This window comes from Chiloscyllium punctatum, chromosome 26 (genome assembly GCF_047496795.1).
Source record: "Chiloscyllium punctatum isolate Juve2018m chromosome 26, sChiPun1.3, whole genome shotgun sequence".
NCBI lineage: Eukaryota > Metazoa > Chordata > Chondrichthyes > Orectolobiformes > Hemiscylliidae > Chiloscyllium > Chiloscyllium punctatum.
The window spans coordinates 35,678,904-35,701,022 of NC_092764.1; the positions used below are offsets into that span (position 1 = coordinate 35,678,904).

Here is a 22,119-nt window from a genome sequence, read left to right on the forward strand (position 1 = left end):
GAGATAAATAGAGGGTTGGGGGTGGAGGGAAGGCAGGTGGGAAGGTGATAGGTGAATGCAGGTGGGAGGTAAATGCAATAAGTCAGTGGGAAGAGTGGGGCGGATAGGTGGGAAGGAAGATGGTAGGACAGGTCACGTGGACGATGGTCCTTATAAGCCACTTAATTTCCATGGCTAACAAAAGAAGTCAGAAACAACATAAAAGCAAAAGAGAAAGTGTATAATGTGACGAATGGCAGTGGGAAGCCAAAGGACTGAGAAGCCTGCAAAGACCAACAGAGGACGGGAGAAGATTAAATATTAGGGTAAGCTAACAAGTAATATAAAAGAAAATTGTAAGAGTTTCTTTAGAAATGTAAAGAACAAAGAGGGGCAACAGTGAACATTCGGCTACTGGAAAATGACTTTGGAGAAATAGTAACAGGGAACTGAAGAAAAGGCAGAGGAGCTGAACAAATACTTTGTGTTAGTCTTCATGTTGGAAGACACGAGTAACATCCCAAAAATTCAAGAGAGTTGGGGGCAGAGGTGAGTATGGTTGTCATCACCAAAAAGAAGGTGCTAAAAAAAACCTGAAAGATCTGAAGTGGATAAATCACCTGGACCAAATGGACTACATCCTAGAGTTCTGAAGGAGTTAGCTGTAGAGATAGTGGAGGCACTAGTAGTGATGTTTCAGGAATCACTGGAATCAACAAGGGTGCCAAAGGACTGGAAAATCATTAATGTAATCCCTCATTTAAAAAGGGTATAAGACAAAAGATGGGAAATTACAGGCCGATTTGATTGACCTTGGTTATTGGTAAGATTTTGGAGTCTATTGTGAAGGATGAGATTTCTGAATATTTGGAAGTGCCTGGTAAAATAGGGCAAAGTCAGCATGGTTTCATCAAGGGGTGGTCATGCATTTCAAATCTGTTAGAATTCTTTGAGAAGGTAATGAGCAGGTTAGACCAAGGACAGCCAATGGATATTATCCACTTGAACTTCTAGAAGGTCTATGACAAGGTGCCAGGCATGAGGCTGCAGAACAAGATAAGGGTCCATGGTGTTAGAGGCAGGGGTACTAGTATGGATAGAAGATTGTCTGGCAGAAAGCAGAGAGTGGAGATAAAAGGGTCCATCTCAGGATGGCAGCTGGTGATTAGTGATGGTCTGCAAGGGTTAGTGTTGGGATCACAATTTTTCACTTTATAATGAATGATCTAGATGAAGGAACGAGGGCATTCTGGCTAAGTTTGAAGATGATACAAAGATAAGTGGAGGAAAGGTAGTACTGAAGAGGCAGGGGGGCTGCAGAAGGATTTAGACAGGTTAAACGATTGGGCAAAGAAGTAGCAGATGAAATACAATGTGGGAAAGAGTGAGGTCATGCACTTTGGTAGAAAGAAGAGGCATACACTATTTTCTAAATGGGAAGAACATTCAGTAATCTGACTTCAGAGTCTTAGTTCAGGATTCTCTTAAAGTAAACTTAGAGGTTGAGTTGTAGTCAGGAAGCCAAATGCAGTGTTGACGTTTATTTAAAAAGGACTAGAATATAAAAGCAGGGATCTACTTCTGAGGCTTTATAAGGCTCTGGTCAGACCACATTTAGAATATTGTGAGTAATTTTGGCCCCATACCTCAGGAAGGATGTGCTAGCCCTGGAGTGGGTACAGAGGAGGTTCACAAGAATGATCCCAGGAATGAAAGGCTTAACATTTGAGGAAGGTTTGAGGACTCTGGGTCTAAACTCGATGAAATTTAGAGGGATGAGGGGGAATCAAATTGAAGCTTACAGAATACTGAGTGGCCTGAACAGAGTGGATGTTGGGAAGATGTTTCCATTAGCAGGAGAGACTAGGACCTGAGAGCACACTTTTTGAGTAAAGGGAAGACCATTTTCTAAATTAGGAGAAACTTCTTCAGTCAGAGAGTGGTGAATCTATGGAATTCATTACCACAGAAGGCTGTAGAGGCCAGGGCATTGAGTATAATTAAGTTACAGATAGATAGGCTCTTAATTGCCAAAGAGATCAAAGGTTACAGGGAGAAAGCGGGAGAATGGGGTTAAGAAATTTATCAGTCATGACTGAATGGCAGAACAGACTTGATGGGCCAAAAGGCCTAATTTCTGCTCCTATGTCTTATGGTCTTAATTCAATCAATTGCGGACTAACATTTTTTGTTGATTTATCTTTCCCATTGGGTGTTCGTGTCTTAGAGGAATGTATATCTATAATATTTGTTTAAATGCTAGTCATTGTCTATAAATGTCAGATCATTTCATGTTTTTGGTCAAACCACCATAATCAGCTCACTCATTCAGTCACTGTTTCCAACATTCAGACTTGGGAACTTAGTTTCAAAATAAACTACTACAGTCAAATTTAATTTGAAATTTTATCATCTGTGGACAATGTTTCCCAAAGATTCCAAACAGAATCAAACAGATTGGTTAAAATGGTTAAAAATCATACCTAGGACTAAGGAAAATGTTTATGGTTGTCACTTTAGGTCATCACTTTAGGAGTTCATCAAGACAGTGTTCTTCACTCAACCATTTGCACTGCTTCATCAACAACCTTTCCTCCGACACAAATCAAAAGTGGGTATATTCATTTATGATGGCACAAGTTGTAATTAGTAGTATTAGTTATGACTCAGTTACTGAAGCAGTTCATGTCCAGATCCAATAAGACTTGGACAACTTTCTTAGGTTGATAAGTGGCAAGCAACATTCACACCACAGAAGTTCCAGACAATGACCATTTCCAACAAAAGAGAATGTAACCAACTACCCTCAATATTTAATGGTATTATCAGTGCTGATTCAACATCTCGGGATTATTATTGACAAGAAATTTAACTGCAGCTACCTGAGTGGATCAGAGACTGGAGGTTCTTCAGCAATTACCTCACCTCCTGACCTTCCAACTCTGTCCGTCACAAGTCATAAATCTGGAATGTGTGAAATATTTTCTGGTTGCTTCAATGAATGCATTCGACACATTTAAGTAGCTTGACCTTACTGAGGACAAAGCAGCTTGCTTCAATGGCACCCTTCAAAATTTGCTCCTTTTATTGTGCATTTGATCTCACACTATGAGTTTGGGTTAGTTACAGACTATTTGAGGAAATGTCAAAGGATTGTTTTCAGGTTTAGATTTTAAAGTAACACTATTATACATTCTTATTACAAACTGCTAATTATAAATATACCAGACTATGACAGTTATAGGACAAATCTATTTTCTTCAAGTTTTCATGTCCATCTGCTCTTTGAGCTACTTTCACAGGGTGTCTAGTGTGTCTTCCAAAGTTTTCTATCGAGCATGGAATCTTTCACTGTGTTAAAACCACACTATGGTATATATACTCAGCAATATGTAGCTACATGACATCATTACAAGGTTATTCCAGGATGCTGAAGCCCTTAAACAAAACCTATAACACTAATGCATAGCAGTAGCAGGGTGTACTATCTATGAGGTGCACTGCAGCGATTCACCAAAGGGTTCTTCAATAGCACATTCAAAACATACAAGCACTACCATCTATGAATGTAAGAACAGGAATAGGCCATTCAGCCCATTCAGCCTGCTCCGTCATAGAGTCATAGAGCATGGAAGCAGGCACTCCGGTCCAACCAGTCCATGCTGGACATAATCCCAAATTATTCCCAGTCCTATCTGCCTGCTCTAGGTACATATCCTCCAAACATTTCCTATTCACATACTTATCCAAATGTCTTTTAAATGCTGTAATTGTACCCACATCATTGACTTCCTCAGGAAGGTCATTCCACATGTTAACAACCCTCTGTATAAAATATTTGCTCCTCATGTCTTTTCTAAATCTCTCTCCTCTCTCCTTAGAAATGTGCTCCCTCGTCGTGAAATTCCCCCATCCTGGGGAAAAGACGACTACCATTAACTCAATCAATACTCCTCATTATTTTATAAATTTTTATCAGGTCACCTCTCAATCCCCTGTGCTTCAGTGAGAAAAGTCCCAGCTTATACAGCCTTTCTTTACAACTCAAATCTTCCAAACCTAGCAATATCATGGGAAATCTCTTCTGAACCCTCTCCAGGTTAATAATATCCTACCTATAACCAGGCAACCAGAACTCAACAAAGTACTCCAGAAAAGGCCTCACCAACATCTTGTACAAGCCCAACATGACTTCCCAACTCCTATACTCAAAGGACTGAAAATGAAGGCAAGCATGATAGTTTAAACATTTCAATGCCTTTTACTCCTACTATCCCCATGTGTTTTGATCAGAGTGATGCTGGAAAAGCACAGCAGGTCAGGCAGCATCCGAGGAGCAGGAAAATCAACGTTTCGGGCAAAAGCCCTTCATCAAGAATGGAGGCAGGAAGCCTCCAGGGTGGAGAGATAAATGGGGGGGGAGAAGGTAGCAAAGAGTATAATAGGTGAATGGGGGGGGGATGGAGGTGATAGGTCAGAGAGGAGGGTGGAGAAAGGTAGCAAAGAGTACAAAAGGTGAATGGGGGTGAGGATGGAGGTGATAGGTCAGAGGGGAGGGTGGAGTGGATGGGTGGAAAGGAAGATAGGGAGGTAGGACAGGTCATGAGGACAGTGCTGAGCTGGAAGGTTGAAACTGGGGTAACGTGGGGGGGAGGGGAAATGAGGAAACTGGTGAAGTCCACATTGATGCCCTGGGGTTGAAGTGTTCCGAGGTGGAAGATGAGGTTTTCTTCCTCCAGGCGTCGGGTGGTGAGGGAGCGGCGGTGGAGGAGGCCCAGGACCTTCATGTCCTTGGCAGAGTGGGAGGGGGAGTTGAAATGTTAGGCCACGGGGCAGTGGGGTTGGTGCGGGTGTTCCAGAGATGTTCCCTGAAGCGCTCTGCTAGGAGACGTCCAGTCTCCCCAGTGTAGAGGAGACCACATTAGGAGCAACAGATACAATAAATGACATGGTGGATGTGCAGGTGAAACTTTGATGGGTGTGGAAGGCTCCTGTGGGGCCTTGGATGGAGATGAGGGAGGAGGTGTTGGGCGCAAGCTTTGCAATTCCTGCGGTGGCAGGAAAGGTGCCAGGACGGGAGGGTGAGTTGTTGTGGGGGCGTGGACCTGACCAGGTAGTCATGGAGGGAACGGTCTTTGCGGAAAGTGGAAAGGGGTAGGAAATATATCTCTGGTGGTGGGGTCTGTTTGCGGTGGCGGAAATGTCAGCAGATGATGCAGCTAATGCGAAGGTTGGTAGGGTGGAAAGTGAGGACCAGGGGGGGTTCTGTCCTTGTTACGGTTGGAGAGGTGGGGTTTGAGGGCAGAGGTGCAGGATGTGGATGAGATGTGTTGGAAGGCATCTTCAAGGGAAGTTGCGATCTCTAAAGAAGGAGGCCATCTGTAATGTTCTGTGGTGACACTGGTCCTCCTGGGAGCAGATACGGTGGAGGCGGAGGCATTGGGAATATGGGATGGCATTTTTGCAGGAGGTAGGGTGGGAAGAGGTGAAATCCGGGTAGCTGAAGGAATCAGTAGGTTTGTAAAAAATGTCAGTGTCAAGTCAGTCGTCATTAATGGAGATGGAGAGGTCCAGGAAGGGGAGGGAGGTGTCAGAGATGGCCCAGGTGAATTTAAGATCAGGGTGGAATGTTTTAGTGAAGTTGATGAACTGCTCAACCTCCTCGTGGGAGCACGAGGTGGCGCTGCTGCAGTCATCAATGTAACGGAGGAAAAGGTGGGGAGTGGGGCCGGTGTAACTATGGAAGATGGACTGTTCTATGTGGCCAACAAAGAGACAGGCATAGCTGGGGCCCTTACAAGTGCCCATGGCTACCCCTTTGGTCTGGAGGAAGTGGAAGGATTTGAAGGAGAAATTGTTAAGGGTGAGGACCAATTCAGCCGAACGAATGAGAGTGTCAGTGGAAGATTACTGTTAGGGATGTCAGGAGAGGAAGAAACGGAGGGCTTGGAGGCCATGGTCATGGCGGATGGAGGTGTGGAGGGATTCGATGTCCATGGTGAAGATGAGGCGTTAGGGGCAGGAGAAACAGAAGTCTTGGTGGAGGTGGAAGGCGTGGGTGATGTCTCGAACATATGTGGGAAGTTCCTGGACTAGGGGGGATAGGACAGTATCGAGGTGGGTGGAGATGAGTTTGGTGAGGCAAGAGCAGGCTGAGACAATGGGTCGGCCGGGGTGGTCAGGCTTGTGGATCTTGGGAAGGAGTTAGAATCGGGCAGTGAGGGGCTCCCGGACTATGGGGTTGGAAGCTGTGGGTGGGAGATCTCCTGAGGTGATGAGGTTTTGTATGGTCTGGGAGATGATGATTTGGTGATGGGGGGGTGGGATCATGGTCGAGGGGGTGGTAGGAGGAGGTGTCTTCGAGTTGGCGTCTGGCTTCAGCCGTGTAGAGGTCAATGCGCCAAACTACCACTGCATCCCCTTTATCTGTTGGTTTGATGGTGAGGTTGGGATTGGAGCAGAGGGAGTGGAGGGCTGCGCATGAGGGTGAGAGGTTGGAGTGGGGGAGGGGGGTATACAAGTTGAGGCGGTTAATGTCTTGGTGGCAGTTGGAAATGAAGGGGTCGAGGGCGAGTAATAGGCCAGTATGGGGTGTCCAAGTGAATGGAGTGTGCTGGAGGCAAGTGAAGGGGTCCTCGGAAGGTGGGCGGGAATCCTGATTGTAAACGTAAGCTCAGAGGCGGAGGCGGCAGAAGAAGTGTTTGCCGTCACGGCATGTATTAAATTCATTGATGCGTGGACAGAGGGGGATAAAGGTAAGGCCTTTGCTGAGGATTGATCGTTCGTCCTCAGTGAGGGGAAGGTCTGGGGGGGATGGTGAAAACTCGGCAGGATTGGGAGCTAGGACCTGGTGTAGGTGTGGAGCTGGGAGTTGGGGTGAAGCCTGTGACTGGAGTGGGTGTGGTGGTAGGGGAATGGGGGTGGAGTCATGAGCAGGGGTGATGTTCCCCTCAGGGTTCTGGGGAGGGGGCGGGGAAGATGATAGTGGGATCTGTGGGGTGTGTGTCGGCAGAATGCAGGTGAGTGGCGTTGGTGGGGGTGGAACTGGTGGTGTACACGGCAGTAGAGCGGACAGAGGTTTTAGTGGTCAAAGCTCGCAGAGTGATTAGATTCCCTACAGTGTGGACTCCCCATGACCACTCATAGAGTCATAGAATCTTAGACCATTTATAGTCAAAAATTTGCCAACCTTTAATTTTAATTTACTCAAAGACTGAGCTTCCAATGCCCTCTAGGTTAGAGAATTCTAAGGCTTCATCACCCTCTGAATAAAAGAATTTCTCACCTCAGTTCTAAATGGCATCTCCCTTTTTAAATTGTTCCCTCTAGTTCCAGACTCCCCAGCCAGGAGAAACATCTTATCCGCATCTATCATGTGCATCCCTTTTAGTATTTTGGTAGGTTTCAATTAGATCACCTCTCATTTTTTAACACTCTAGAGAACTTTGAAGTTTGCGTCACATATAAACAGGAGGATTTAGCACACTCGCCTTCATTGCTTAGTTCTTTGAGTATAGGAGTTGGGAAGTAATGTTGAGTTTAGACAAAACACTGGTGCGGTCTCTTTTGGAGTACTGAGTGCAGTTCTGGTTCCTTATTATAGTGAGGATGTTATTAAGCTAGGGACAGTTCAGAAGAGATTTACCAGAATGTTGCTGGGTATGGAAGATTTGAGTTATAAAGAAAGGCTAGGATTTTCTTCACTGGAGAGTGGTAGGTTGAGAGTGACCTTAGATAGGTTTATAAAATCTTGAGGGGTGTAGATAATGTGGATGGTAGGTGTCTTTTCCTGAGGGTGGAGAATTTCAGGCCTAATGGAGTTATTTTTAAGGTGAGAGCAAAAGATTTAAAAAAGACATGGGGACAAATCTTTAAAATAGAGGGAGGTTCATATGTGGAATTGGTGGATGCAGATAGAGTTACAATGTTTAAAGAGACTTAAATGAGTACACGAATAGGAAAGGTTTGGAAGGATATGAGCCAGGAGCATGCAAGTGGGACTAGTTTGGTTTGAAGTTATGTTCGGCATGGACTGTTTGGACCAAAGGATCTGTTTTCATGCTATATGACGCTATAACAGGCTCAGGTTATGCAATCTCATTATGTAGAACAATCATACTGTCTTGGGAACAAGCCTGGAGAGCCGTCATTGCACTCATTCTAAGGCAATAATATCTTTGATGAGGTAAGGAGGCCGAATTCGGTCCAAAACAAAATCAGTCCTCCTTTCTGAAAAGCATCATGTTCACCCATTCATCTCACCAGTACATCCTGCATGATGCAATACCACTTCATTATTAGTTCGAACCTCGCAAGGAGTCACTCTCTTGTAGTAAACTGAATTGCATAAAGCTCACCAAGTGTGGTCTAATCAAGCTGCATACAACTGAAGCAAGACTTCACTACTCCTGTGCTCAAATCTGCTTGTGAGAAAGGCTTATATTCCATTAGCCTTCTTCATGGCTTGCTGTACCTGCATTTTAGCCTTCTGTGACTTAGAGACGAGAAGGACAAAGGCAGTAAATACACGGAAACAGTAACAACAGTGAGTTCCCCTTCAAGCCACACACCCGACTGACTTGAAACTATATCACCATTCCTGCACTGTCACTTGGGTTGAAATGATTAGATTAGATTCCCTACTGTGTGGAAACAGGCCCTTCCGCCCAACAAGTCCACACTGACCCTCCCAAGAGTAATTCACCCAGACCCAATTCCCTCTAACTAATATGTTGAACACTAAAGGCAATTTAGCCTGGCCAATTCACCTGACCTGCACATCTTTGGATTGTGGGAGGAAACCGGAGCACCCGGAGGATACCCACGCAGACACGGGGAGAATGTGCAAACTCCACACAGCCACCCGAGGTGGGAACCAAACCTGGGTCCCTGGTGCTGTGAGACAGCAGTACTCACCACTGAGCCACCATGCCACCCCAAATCCTGCAATTCCCTTTCTAATAAGACTGTAGGCATTGCTAAACCACATAGCTTATCACTGCTTTTTCAAGAGCAATTAGGGATGGTAAATAAATACTACTCTATGCTTACATCCCATGAGAGAATAAAGAAAAAGGTTGGACCTCATAGGTATTTATTTTAAAGCTTCAAATTGTTTCCCTTTTTACAAATGAATAATAGCGAGTCTCTGTAAAAATGTCATTTGAATGATCCAGTATCCCAGTGATTTCTGGTCCTGTATATGTATGTACATTAAAAGCAAATGCTGTACATTTTAAAATATTTGTGTACTTATTATTGTACAAGCTGGATGTTCCTCAGATCTAGTAAACTTCACATGACAACCACATGAAATGACAATTGAAATACAGGTGTACATTTTCTGTTGCATCAGACAAACACGTGTCTTCAGTTTACTACAAGAGAGCGACTCCTCGCGAGGTTCGAACTGATGATGAAGTGTTGCATCATGCAGGATTTACTGGTGAGATGAATGGGTGAACATGACGCTTTTCGGAAAGGAGGACTGATTTTTTTTTGGACCGAATTCGGCTCTTAAAAGCGAGAACCAAGTGAGATCGTACTCAGTTGTACAGGGGCAGCGGCAGCGGCTTTGCAGATAAAAACACCGCCACTGGAAAAAGGACAGCGCTGCATTAAAATAGCATTTCCTAACAGCATTGGGACTGCGCTCTGCTCACATGGCTAACCTGAAGAAGAGAAGCTTGGTGAAGGAGCAAGGGGAAACAGATGGTCAGGTGAAGGACAGTATGTTAACAGCACATGAGAATGGGGAGCCGGGGCTGTCCCCGGACAGGGACAGCTTCCCGACCACCCAGGAGCAGCCAACGGACTCGGACATGGTCCTGAAGCGAACCATCACCCTGCGGAGCGGCGTGGCCATCATCGTGGGGACCATTATCGGCTCGGGGATCTTCATCACACCGACGGGGGTGGTGCGGGAGGCGGGCTCGGTGGGTTTCTCCCTGATCATCTGGGCAATGTGCGGCGTCTTCTCCACAATCGGGGCGCTCTGCTACGCCGAGCTGGGCACCACCATCGTCAAGTCCGGCGGCGACTACGCCTACATCCTCGAGGTGTACGGCTCAGTGGTGGCCTTCCTCAAGCTCTGGATCGAGTTGCTCATCATCCGGCCCAGCTCGCAGTACATCGTGGCCCTGGTGTTCGCCACTTACATCATCAAACCCGCCTTTCCCGACTGTGCGGTGCCCGAGAATGGAGCCAAGTTAGTGGCTTGTCTCTGCATCTGTGAGTATACAGGCAGCCGCTCACACAGCAAGGGAGGCAAACGTGCTTTTTAAAAAATGTTCACAATGTTTTAACTCTTAGTAATGGCTTGCAATTTAACTTCATTTGGAACAAAGATCAGCAATGGACATTTTGATGTGCAATTTTGATCAACCTTAAAATAGCGCAGTAGACATGTTATAGAATATGTCTTGTTACGACATTATAAATACAGTTCTCTATTGCGCGATGCTGGGTGCTTTTTCATAAACCTTCCCTTTTACGAAACGGGCGCAATGTTTTAAATTGATTTCATTGCAGTTACTATTCTTAATTGCATTTACAACACATTACTGCACCACACCACGTGTTCTCTGATCCTTTCTTGTTTCTCTCAGAGCACGTGATCACCATTCTATATTTGTTCCTTGTTCTTTTTTTGCAACGATACCTTCAGGTTAATTTCTCCGGCTTGTTTTCTCGCCTGGAGCGTGACTTTTCTAATGAACGGTTACTGTTTGCCAGAATCCAAACCGGACCACACTCGTCCTTCAAATACGTTCTCCCTAGCTCAGAGAGAGATTGTCAGTATGAATATTCTTGAGGCCTGCGAGTAGCGGGCAATGTAAGATGTAACAGTAATTGGGTGCATAACATACTAATATTTTATTTTTAAAAATCTATAAATGTCGTACTAATTGATTTTGATAATTCCTAAAAACATTATTAGGTTATAGTCGCAGTAATGTGTGGCACGGATTCGGAATAGGTGTCAATTACAATCTGATTATTTAAAATCTTTTTCAAAAACGTGGTCTCAGTCTTGCAACAGGATATTGCTGGAAGAAAAATAAAATGGAGTGTTATTATCATTTTGTAAATTGTGCCCATGAGCTTACTTGAGCAGCAGTTGTTTATTGGGGTCTAGTTCCATAGTCACCAGGAATACACTGGAACCTGTCCAATTTGAGTTTGAGCAATTAAATTTGGTGGAATGTTAGGGTGAAGTCTAGTGAGCAAAATCACAAAAGCCGTACCGCAAAAGTGAGGACTGCAGATGCTGGAAACCAGCGCTCAGATCAGAGTGGTGCTGGAAAAGCACAGCAGGTTCAGGCAGCATCCGGGGAGCAGGAAAAGTATATTCTACTTATGCCAGTGCTGTTGTCGAGGCTTTTTAATTCCAAATAGTATACGAAAGAATAACAAAACTTGTACCTTCTTTAGTATATCTTAATTCTGCACTGAAGTTGCCATATAGGCAACTCCCAGCTCAAAAGAAACCATTGGATTTTTCTGTATTGTATTTCCTTGCAAGCTTTGTCCTTGAGCTTGGTTATGTAGAAATTGTTACAATGTTTCAACCAAACATCTGTGCAGCTCCTGTAAAAGTTTTAGACAAAAAAGCTTCAATCCAACTTACATCCTCAGTTTTATGTGTAGGAGTTGATATCCATCTAACAGTTGAAGTTTCGTTCTAACCTGTTTTTCTTTTTTTTGTTAATAGAATTCTGTTAACTCTCCAAATTTGATTAGCTTTTTTGGTGCTTCAATTTAATTTGTTTTATGTTATTTGTTATTGCGTCGTCTTCTAAGTTGAGCAGTGAGTTTGCTTAAACGTGGCGCTGGAAAAAGCACGGCAGGTCAGGCGGCATCCGAGGAGCAAGAGAGTCAATATTTCAGTCTTGAAATGTTCTATCCGAAACATCGACTCTCTTGCTCTTCGGATGCTGCCTGTCCTGCTGTGGTTTTTCCAGCACCACACCTTATCAACTCTGACTCTCCAACATCTACAGCTTTCAACCTTCTTGAAATTAGTTTGCTGTTGAGTTGTCCAATATCTCACTTGGTGTATTGCCTCAGTAGGGAGGAGTAGTAAATAACTACTCTTCTTGACTGAGATAGAAAGAAGATAACATTACTATTTGCTGCATGTTGAAAACCACTGGGAGAAGTACAACTATCAGTATATGTCAATACTTTACAAGAAGAAGAACCTGGATTTACGTTGTGCCTTTCACAATGAGAATGTCTGCAAACACTTTATAGTTAACTGCGTGCTTTTGAAATGTAATTGTTATGCAAGAAAACATTTTGTACACAGCTAGGTCCCACAAAATCAGTGAGACAAGTAACCAGATCATCTGTTTTGTTAATATTAGTCAAGAAATACAAATTAATTTGGACACAGTGAGAAGTCTGAAGTACCACAGAAAATCTGACATTCACCTGCGAATGAAGGTGGCCCTCGGTTTAACATCTCATTAAAAAATGGGGTAGAGTTCCCCTTCTCACATAGTCTTAGAGCACTAGAATGTATTACTTTTATTTCTGACACTGCAGCATTTGTTCCTGTGGAGTTAGAGGCAGAAGTCCCATCAATGAACAACACTGCACCCCCACCACTTCCCTGCCATCTGTTTTGAGGTTGAATAATTACATCCACAGGACTCTTGTGCAGATGATTTTAGTCATTTAATTCTAAAATTCTTGCGTATAATGAAATTTGATACAAGGGGCATGGTTAGGAACATGGGACTGGGATATCATAGCAATTACAGAAATGTGGCTCAGGGATGGACAGGACTGGCAGCTTAGTGTTCCAGGATATAAATGCTACAGGAAGAATAAAAAGGGGTCAAGAGAGGAGGTAGGGGCGAGGTGTTTTTGATAAGGGATAACATTACTGTTGAATGTAGGGAGGATATTCCAGGGAATACATCCAGGGAAGTTATTTGGTGGAACTGCGAAATAAGAAAGGGATGATCACTTTATTTGGATTGTATTAAACATCTCCGAATAGTAAGCGGGAAATTGAGAAACAAATTTGTAAGGGAATTTCAGTTAGCTGTAAGAATAATAAGGTGGTTATCATAGAGGATTTTAACTTTCCAAATACAGACTGGGGCTGTCATAGTTTTAAGGGTTTAGATGGAGATGAATTTGTGAAGTGTGGATAAGAAAATTTTCTGATTCAGTATGTGGATGTAGCTACTAGAGAAGGTGCAAAACGTGACCTACTCTTGGGATATAAGGCAGGGCAGATGACTAAGGTGTCAGTGGGGGAGCACTTTGGGGCCAGCGACCATAATTCTATTAGTTTTAAAATAGCGATGGAAAAAGATTGATCAGATGTGAATGTTGAAGTTTTAAATTGGAGGAAGGCTAAGTTTGATGATTTTAGGCAAGAACTTTCAAAAGCTTTTTGGGGGCAGATGTTTGGAGGTAAAGGGAAAGCTGGAAAATGGGAACCTTTCATAACTGAGATAACAAGAGTCCAGAGACAGTATATTCCTGTTAGGGTGAAAGGAAAGACTAGTAGGTGTAAGGAGTGCTGGATGACCAGAGAAAATGAGGTTTTGGTTAAGAAAATGAGGGAAGCATATGTAGAGACAGAAGATATCAATGATTCCTTAGAGTATGAAGGCAGTAGGAGTATATTTAGGAGGAAAATCAGGAGGGCAAAAAGGGAACATGAGATAGCTTTGGCAAATAGGGTTAAGGAGAATCCGAAGGGATTTTACAAATACATTAATGACAACAGGATAACTCGGGAGAGAATAAGGCCCCTCAAAGATCAGCAACGCAGCGTATGTGTGGAGCTGCAGGAGATGGGGAGATACTAAACAAGCATTTGCAATAGTGTTTACTGTGCAGTAGGACATGGAAGATATAGAATGTGGGAAAATAGATGGTGACATTTTGAAATATGTCCATATTACAGAGGAGGAGGTACTGAATGTCTTGAAATGCAGAAAAGTGGACAAATCCCCAGGACCTGATCAGGTGTACCTTAGAACTCTGTGGAAAGCTAGGGAAGTGATTGCTGGGCCTCATAATGAGATATTTGTATCATTGATAGTCACAGGTGAGGTGCCGGAAAACTGGAGGTTGGCTAACGTGGGTGCCACTATTTAAGGAAGGTGGTAAGGAAAAGCCAGGGAACTATAGACCAGTGAGCCTGACATCAGTGGTGGGCAGGCTGTTGGAGTGAATCCTGAGGACAGGATTTACGTGTATTTGGAAAGGCAAGGACCGATTGGGATAGTCAACATGACTTTGTGCTGGGAAATCATGTCTCATGAACTTGATTAAGTTTTTTGAAGGAATAACCAAGAGGATTGATGAGGGAAGGACTTCGGTAAGGCTTTTGACAACGTTCCTCATGGGAGACTGGTCTGCAAGGTTAGATCTCATGGAATATACGGCGAATTAGACATTTGATACAGAAATGGCTTGAAGGTAGAAGACAGAGGGGGTGCTGGAGGGTTGCTTGTCAGACTGGAGGCCTGTGACCAGTGGTGTGCCACAAGAATTGGTGCTGGGTCCACTGCTTTTTGTCATTTATATAAATGATCTGGATGTGAACATAGGAGGTATAGTTACTAAGTCTGCAGATTACACCAAAATTGAAGGTGTAGTGGAAAGTGAAGAAGGTTACCTCAGAGTACAATAGAATCTTGATCAGGTGGGACAATGAGCTGAGAAGTCACAGATGGAGTTTAATTTAGATATATGCAAGGTGCTGCATTGTGGAAAAGCAAATCAGAGCAGGGCTTATACACTTGGTCCTGAGGAGTGTTGCTGAACAAAGATTTTGGATTGCAGGTTCATAGTTCCTTGAAATTAGAGTTGCAAGTAGATAGGATAGTGAAGAAGGCGTTTCGTATGCTTTCTTCTTATTGGTCAGAGCATTGAGTATAAGAGTTGGGAAGTCATGTTGTGGCTGTACAAGACATTGGTTCGGCCACATTTGGAATATTGCATGCAATTCTGTTCTCCTTACTATTGGAATGATGTTGTGAAATGAAAGGGTTCAGAAAAGGATGCTTTTACAAGGATGTTGTCAGAGTTGGAGGTTTTGAGCTATTGGGAGAAGCTGAACAGGCTGGGGCTGTTTTCCATGGAGCATTGGAGGCTGAGGGGTGACCTTATAGAGGTTTACAAAATCAAGAGGGGCATGGATAGGATAAATGGACAAGGTCTTTTCCCTGGGGAGAGGGAGTTCAGAAGTAGAGGGCACAGGTTTAGGGTGAGAGGGGAAAGAAATAAGAGAGACCTAAGGGGCAACTTTTTCACACAGAGGGTGGTGCATGTATGGAATGAGCTATTAAAGGAAGTAGTGGAGGCTGGTACAGTTCTAACAATTAAAAGGCATCTGGATGGGTATGTGAATAGAAAGAATTTAGAAGGATATGGGCCAAATGCTAGCAAATTGGACTAGATTAGATTAGGATATCTGGTCGGCATGGACGAATTGGACTGAAGGGTCTATTTCCGTGCTGAACAACTCTATAACTCTGACTCTAAATGGCATTGTGGCTGTGCTGTATCAAGTCAGTTGAATCTGAACTTTGACCCAAAACCTCAAGCCCTTCAAATACAACTCCACTCCTTCATGTATGTTGGTAATAAATAACTGAATAAATGTAGTCTGCAGTGTACAATAATTTTAGTTCTAAATTATAGCTGTCAATAGCAAATTCCAGATCAGTTGGCTTTGCCAGATCTGAGTGAACTTCTCATGCTTTGCTACAAAGTTTCAATTCAATATTAACACACTGGTGACAAAGAAAAGCTCGTGAGTTTTTGAAGATATAGTTGCATTCAAATAAGGATAAAATATCTGAGAACATATTTCTTCTGTGTTTCTTTTTAATTAATTTTTTATCTCCTTTACTGAAGACATCAACTCACAGCTGATTACCATTCATGGATACCAGTAGCCTCCTCAACTAAGCATTTTGTTGTGTGAGATGAAGTAGTTCATGTTGATAGCCTATTAGCCTGGGCGACATCATAACTGGAGACATCATTTTCCACGTGTCTCCACAGCATTTTCCTTGCCCATCTTGCACATGCAAATGCTTTTCAACCGACTCACTTTCATGTGGTCATGGGCAACAATGGGAGTTTTTCAGTTGTCCTTAACCCCAAGGCATCTATGAAGAAAGGTTTATTATGATGCTTTCACTCATGACTGATACTCAGTTCTTGAGTATGCAATTTGGCAACAACATTGAATAAAAATTCTAGTGCAGTGTGTTTCATAAAATGCTGCATATAATCATTGGAAGTATAATTTGAGTTGTATTATATCACACCTGTTTGATGTCAGTAGATTTTAATCATGCACAATGTGGAAAGTGAAGCTGTAACTTGTTACAACAGACTACTAATAATAGATGCTATCCAATGTTTAGGACTCAAGTCAGTATAGTGGATGACTGCACTATTTCTGAGGAATTTAACAAGGATAGCATTTGTGTTCGTGTTAACTAAATAATATTGACATTCCTTACTGCATAACATACAGGAAACATGGTTTCAGAAGGCTGCATCTTGTGTGCCAGAAGCTATTGAAAAAAACATTAGAGATTGCTGTTCTTGTATGAGAAGAGAATTTCTCAAGCTAATGTACGTTGTATGAAGATTATAATGTGTACAAAAACAAATGGAGAAAACTTGCTAGCTTTCTTTTACGAATAATCCCTTCTAAAGACTATATACAATATTTTATTGACTTACTAGGAGAAATATGTGGGTAAGATTTTGATCCATTAATAAACTGCCAACATGCACAGATTTAAAATTGGGTCCACAAGTTAAGATACTACAAATGTATCTTGTAATCTTCTTTCATAGATGAAGTGAAATTATGAAAATTATATGGAAAAATGTGATTTTAAATTGGGTCCACAATGTTGTGGTTTGCCGAGCTGGGAATTTGTGTTGCAGACGTTTCATCCCCTATCTAGGTGACATCCTCAGTGCTTGGGAGGCTCCTGTGAAGCACTTCACAGGAGGCTCCTAAGCACTGAGGATGTAACCTAGATGGGACAAAACGTCTGCAACACAAATTCCCAGCTTGGCTATCAGAACCACAATAACGAGCACCCGAGCTACAAATCTTCTCACAAACTTTGGGTCCACAATTTTAAATCACATTTTCCTATATAATTTGTATAATTTCACTTCGACTATGAAAGAAGATTACAAGGTACATTTGTTGTATCTTAACTGATCCACAGCTGCTTCTGGCTGTAACAGATGCATTTTTGAAGTTCAAGAAACCAAAAAGTGCAAAAGTGAAGTACTGCAAAGAAACAAATGTTTCCATAATAAGGGGTTTCAGAGCTTTGTTCTGTATTTCGAGACTTGCTTGTTAGGAATTAAACGGTCTTATTAAAATATTGTGAATTCAATTCTGATAGGTGTGGTAAGGTAGACTTGTCTGATGCAAGCATAACCCTATCTTACCCACTAATTATTAATAATGCAGAATGATCAGCAATTTTATAGTTTCATAGTAATAGAAGCAAGAGTAGGCCATTTGGATAGTTGTGCCAGCTCTGCCATTCATTAAGATCACGGCTGATCGATCCATCATCTCAGCTCCTCCTACCCACATTATCCCATAACCCTTAATTCCCCTATTATGCAAAAACCCATCCAACTGTGTCTTAAGTAGATTTAACGAAGTTGCCTCTACTGCTTCCTTGAGCAAAGAATTCCATAGATTCACTACTGTCTGGGAAAAGCAGTTCCTCCTTATCTCTGTCCTAAATCTGCTGTCTTTAATCTTGAGGTCATGTCTCCTGATCCTAGTCACACCCACCAGTGGAAACAACTTGCCCGTTTCTATCTTATTTATCCCTTTCATAGTTTTGGGTGTTTCTAGAAAATCCCTTCTCATTCTTGCAAACTCTAACGAGTAGGACCAGGGGACTTATCTACCTTTAGACCCTCATGTTTGCTCAACACAATCCCTTGAGTGGTTACAATTGAATTGAGGTCTTCACCTCCCATTGTATCCTTAACATCATTGGCATGTCAGACACATCTTCCAGTGAGAAGACGGACACAAAATAGCTGTTCAAGGTCTTGGCTGTTTCAATATTACCCAATTTAAATATCATCCTGCAAGGGACCTATGTCCACTTTAGCCACCCTTTTTTTCCATTTTATATATTTACAGTTTCCTACCTGTTTTTATAATCTGTGCTAGTTTGCATTCATAATCTGTCTTTCTTTATTGCTTGCTTCGTGATTCTTTGTTGCTTTTTAAAATTTCCCAATCTTCCTGTTTCCTTCTTCTCTTAGCTACTTTGTCAGCCTGAGCTTTTAATTGGATGCCTTCCTTTAATTTAGATTAGATTCCCTACAGTATGGAAACAGGCCCTTCGGTCCAACAAGTCCACGCTAACCCTCCGAAGAGTAACCCACCCAGACCCATTCCCCTACATTTACCCCTGACTAATGTACCTAACGCTGTGGGCAATTTTGCATGGCCAATTCATCTGGCCTGTACATCTATTGGCTATAGGAGGAAACCCGAGCACCCAGAGGAGACCCACGCAGACACTGGGAGAATGTACGAATTCCATACAGTCACCTGAGACAGGAATCAAACTCTGCTTCCTGGCGTGGTGAGGTAGCAGTGCTAACCACTGAGCCACCATGCCACTCTAACTATTTCCTTGGTTATTTAAAACTGGCTCTTCCTTCCCTTGCTACCCTTGTTTTTGACTAGAATATACTTACCTCGATCATTGTGAAGAATCTCTTTTAAAAGTCCTCCACTGTTCCCCAACTGTTCCACTACTTGTGTTCCTAGTCTAATTTAGCCAACTCCTTCCTCATCCTATCATAGTCTCCCTTGTTTAAGCATAACACCCTGGTTTTAAATAATAATATTGCACCCCCATTTGTATCCAAAACTCGATGATACTGTGATCACTCTTTTTGAGAGCTTCTTATCTACGAGATCATTAATTTTACCTGTCTCATTACACAGGACCAGATCTAAGATTGCATGCTCCCTTATAGGTTCGGTAACATGCTGTTCAAGAAAGTTATCATGGATGAGTTTGAAGAACTCCCCTTCAAGACTGCTTCTACTGACTTGATTTGGCCATTCAATGTGCGTGTTAAATTCCCCCGTGACTACTGCTGTTCCATTCTTGCATGTGTCAGATATTTGTTGGTTGATTGCTTGTGCTACTGAAGCATTAGCATTGGGTGGCCTGTAGACTACACCACCCAATGACTTCTTCCGTTTACTGTTCCTGATCTAGACCCAAATGGATTCAGTATTTTGCTTATTAGATCCTATATCGTCTCTCCTTATCACCCTAATCTCATTCTTAATTAAAAGCACAACCCTACCTCCCTTACTTTCCTGCCTATCCTTTCTAATTACATAATACCCTTGGATATTTAATTCCCACTCATCACCACCTGCAATTAGGTTTTTGTAATGGCAACTAAATCACACCCCTTTGTACTGATTTGCACAACAAGTTCATAGACTTTGTTTTGAATGTAGTCATAGTCATAGAGATGTACAGCACGGAAACAGACCCTTTGGTCCAACTCATCCATACTGACCAGATATCCCAACCCCATCTCATCCCACCGGCCAGCACTTGGCCCATACCCCTCCAGATGCCCCTGAGGTTCCTTTCAAATCTTTTCCCCTCTCACCCTAAACCTATGCCCTCTAGCTCTTGATTCCCCCACCCAGGGAAAAGACTTTGTCTATTTATCCTATCCATGCCCCTCGTGATTTTATTAACCTCTATCAGGTCACCCCTCAGCATCTGATGCTCCAGGGAAAACAGCCCTAGCCTATTCAACCTGAAAATATGGCAAAATGCTTTAAATATTAGATTCAAAATGAATAAGTATGGAACACTTCATTTTATGAAAAGGTTTGATGTAATGAAATAAATTAATGTGACCACATTATATGAAAATAATTTTTTAAAATGCTAATTTTTGTTCGTGATGTCCACATCCCATGAGGAAATAAATACTTTTAAAAAATACAATTCTGAATATAAAGTACCAAGACTTATTCCTTACACTTGTAGTGACATCATAGTAAAAATACACTCTTTGTCACTCTTTTTAGCCATAAGTATCTAACCACTAGTGGTGAGAGAATGAAGGCACAGGCAATACAATGGATAAAAATAGTTTCGGTAAAGAAGAAACATCATCCTAATTGGCCTGCTGTTCTCCCATCGTGGACAGAACTCAAAATAAATTTGAATTCTAATTTTTGTTTACACTTTTATATCTAATTTTACAGTGGAACTCCTAGTGTAGGCTGATCATGCTGTATGTACCCTGTCTTCGAATTAAGGCTCTATATGACCACCATTGTCACTGCATAACTTCACTATGATAGCATTGTTTACATTCATAAAAATCAGGGTTATGGATTTGGCGCTGAAATACATTTACAACTTCTGATTTAATTGTCTATCACAATCCAGCTTTTCTTCACCTAAAGATTACATTGGTCTTAACTCCCGGATGAAATGCCACAAGTAAGAGCTTTGAGCCAAATTTAATTGTATCATATTGTTTTGTTTTGAAGCCAGCAGAATAATTTGAAGTAAATGGATCGTTGCAAAACTGTACTTTTTGTTCAGCCAGTGGAAGCTTGGCTCAATGACAGCATTCTCATCTCTACATCTAGACAGAGAGATCAAACTGAGTTCCAGATTTGAACTGGTAATAATATTGAAGACAGCATGTATTTGTATGGAGACAGAATTTTTCAAATTGGATGTTAACCTGAGTCACTGTTCAGTCGGTCAGTTGTTTCCAAACTATCGTATATAATCTGAATGAGGACAAGGTGCTCCAGTCCTTTGATTGCTAGTCTTTCCTCAATAAACATCACTATCGTCACTGTCTAAAAGCTTATTAATTTCATTACCTATTTGTGGAACATGCTGTGCCAGTGGATTATCGTTTTTGCCTGTACTGCAGAAAAGTTAAATTAAATTAGTACATGACAGCCTTTCATGTGAGGGCTCCTTTTCATCATCCTTTTTCTTCAACTGAGGACTTAGCTTTATACTCCTCTTCCCCATTACCATGCTTGACTAGAACTTTCCCCACAGAACCCTGACAAAATAAATTAAGGGTCACTTGGGAAGGTGTGAATGGACTTGGGGGTGTTTGCAAACTATCCAGTTGATAAGAGATGAGAATTCTGTGCACATGACACCACGTAACACCTGAAGATTGCACTTTAAGAAGAATTTGAAGACTTTAAACTGCAGTTATACAATGTAGAAATTACGTAATGAACATGTAATGATTATCATTTTGATGTTCTAAAGTTAAGACCACAAAGAGACAGGTCATTCTGCTATAACACAGTAGTTGCGTTCCTCTGAAACCCTGTGCTATTGAAAATCGAGCTGTGGAAAACCACCAAAGAAAATTGCAGTCTTGATGACTGCTATAATAAATCACTATGCCCTTTAATTAGAAAATTTGCATTATCCAAATACTATCCACAATTTGCATTGTCGAAACGCGCGTTATACCAGAACATACTGTATGACATACGAAGGGCAGAGTTCATGTCCAGGGAAATTGAAAATTGCCAAACTATGAGACTATGCCGCTTGTAACATTCAAAATAAATCATTTTGAAATTATGTTTGCCCTCTCATCACTGCACTGCCTCCTCAGTGTCTGTGCTGCTCCATGACTGTCCATGCTGCTGCTTAATGCTTTGTGCTTTCTCCCTTGTGTAAGCTTGTTCTGAATGTTTTTGATCGTGTGAGATGAGCCACCAGCTTTGAAAAACTTGAATTCTTTTGCTAAAGTATAATGTATATAAAGCAGTAAACTGCAAAACTGGAATGGTGTTATCAGTGGGAGAGGCAAATCAGCTGAAAAAAACTGAAGGGGGCGGGGGGGGGGGGGGTGGCAGGGTCTTGGCCGAGTGGTATTATTGCTGCAGTGTTAATCCAGAGACCCAGGTAATGTTCTGGGGACTCAGGTTTGAAACCCCCCCACAGCAGGTGGTGGATTTGACCTCAGTAAAAGTTTGGAATTAAGAGTCACATGATGAACTTTAATCCATTGTTGATTGTCAAAAACCCATCTGGTTCACTGCTGTTA

The 22,119-nt window shown here is 42.2% G+C and overlaps 2 protein-coding genes across 2 annotated transcripts in view; both read left to right on the top strand.

The window, feature by feature from the left end:
- Nucleotides 1–22,119, top strand: part of ca5a (carbonic anhydrase Va) — a 79,734-nt gene that overhangs the window by 51,244 nt on the left and 6,371 nt on the right. The gene's annotated exons all lie outside the window — the stretch shown is intronic.
- slc7a5 (solute carrier family 7 member 5) overlaps nucleotides 9,393–22,119 on the top strand; it is an 85,073-nt gene continuing 72,346 nt past the window's right edge. The window contains exon 1 of the mRNA XM_072596120.1: nucleotides 9,393–10,209. Within this exon, the coding sequence (XP_072452221.1) occupies nucleotides 9,642–10,209 (568 nt within the window). The 5' untranslated portion in view covers nucleotides 9,393–9,641. The remainder of the gene's footprint in view (nucleotides 10,210–22,119) is intronic.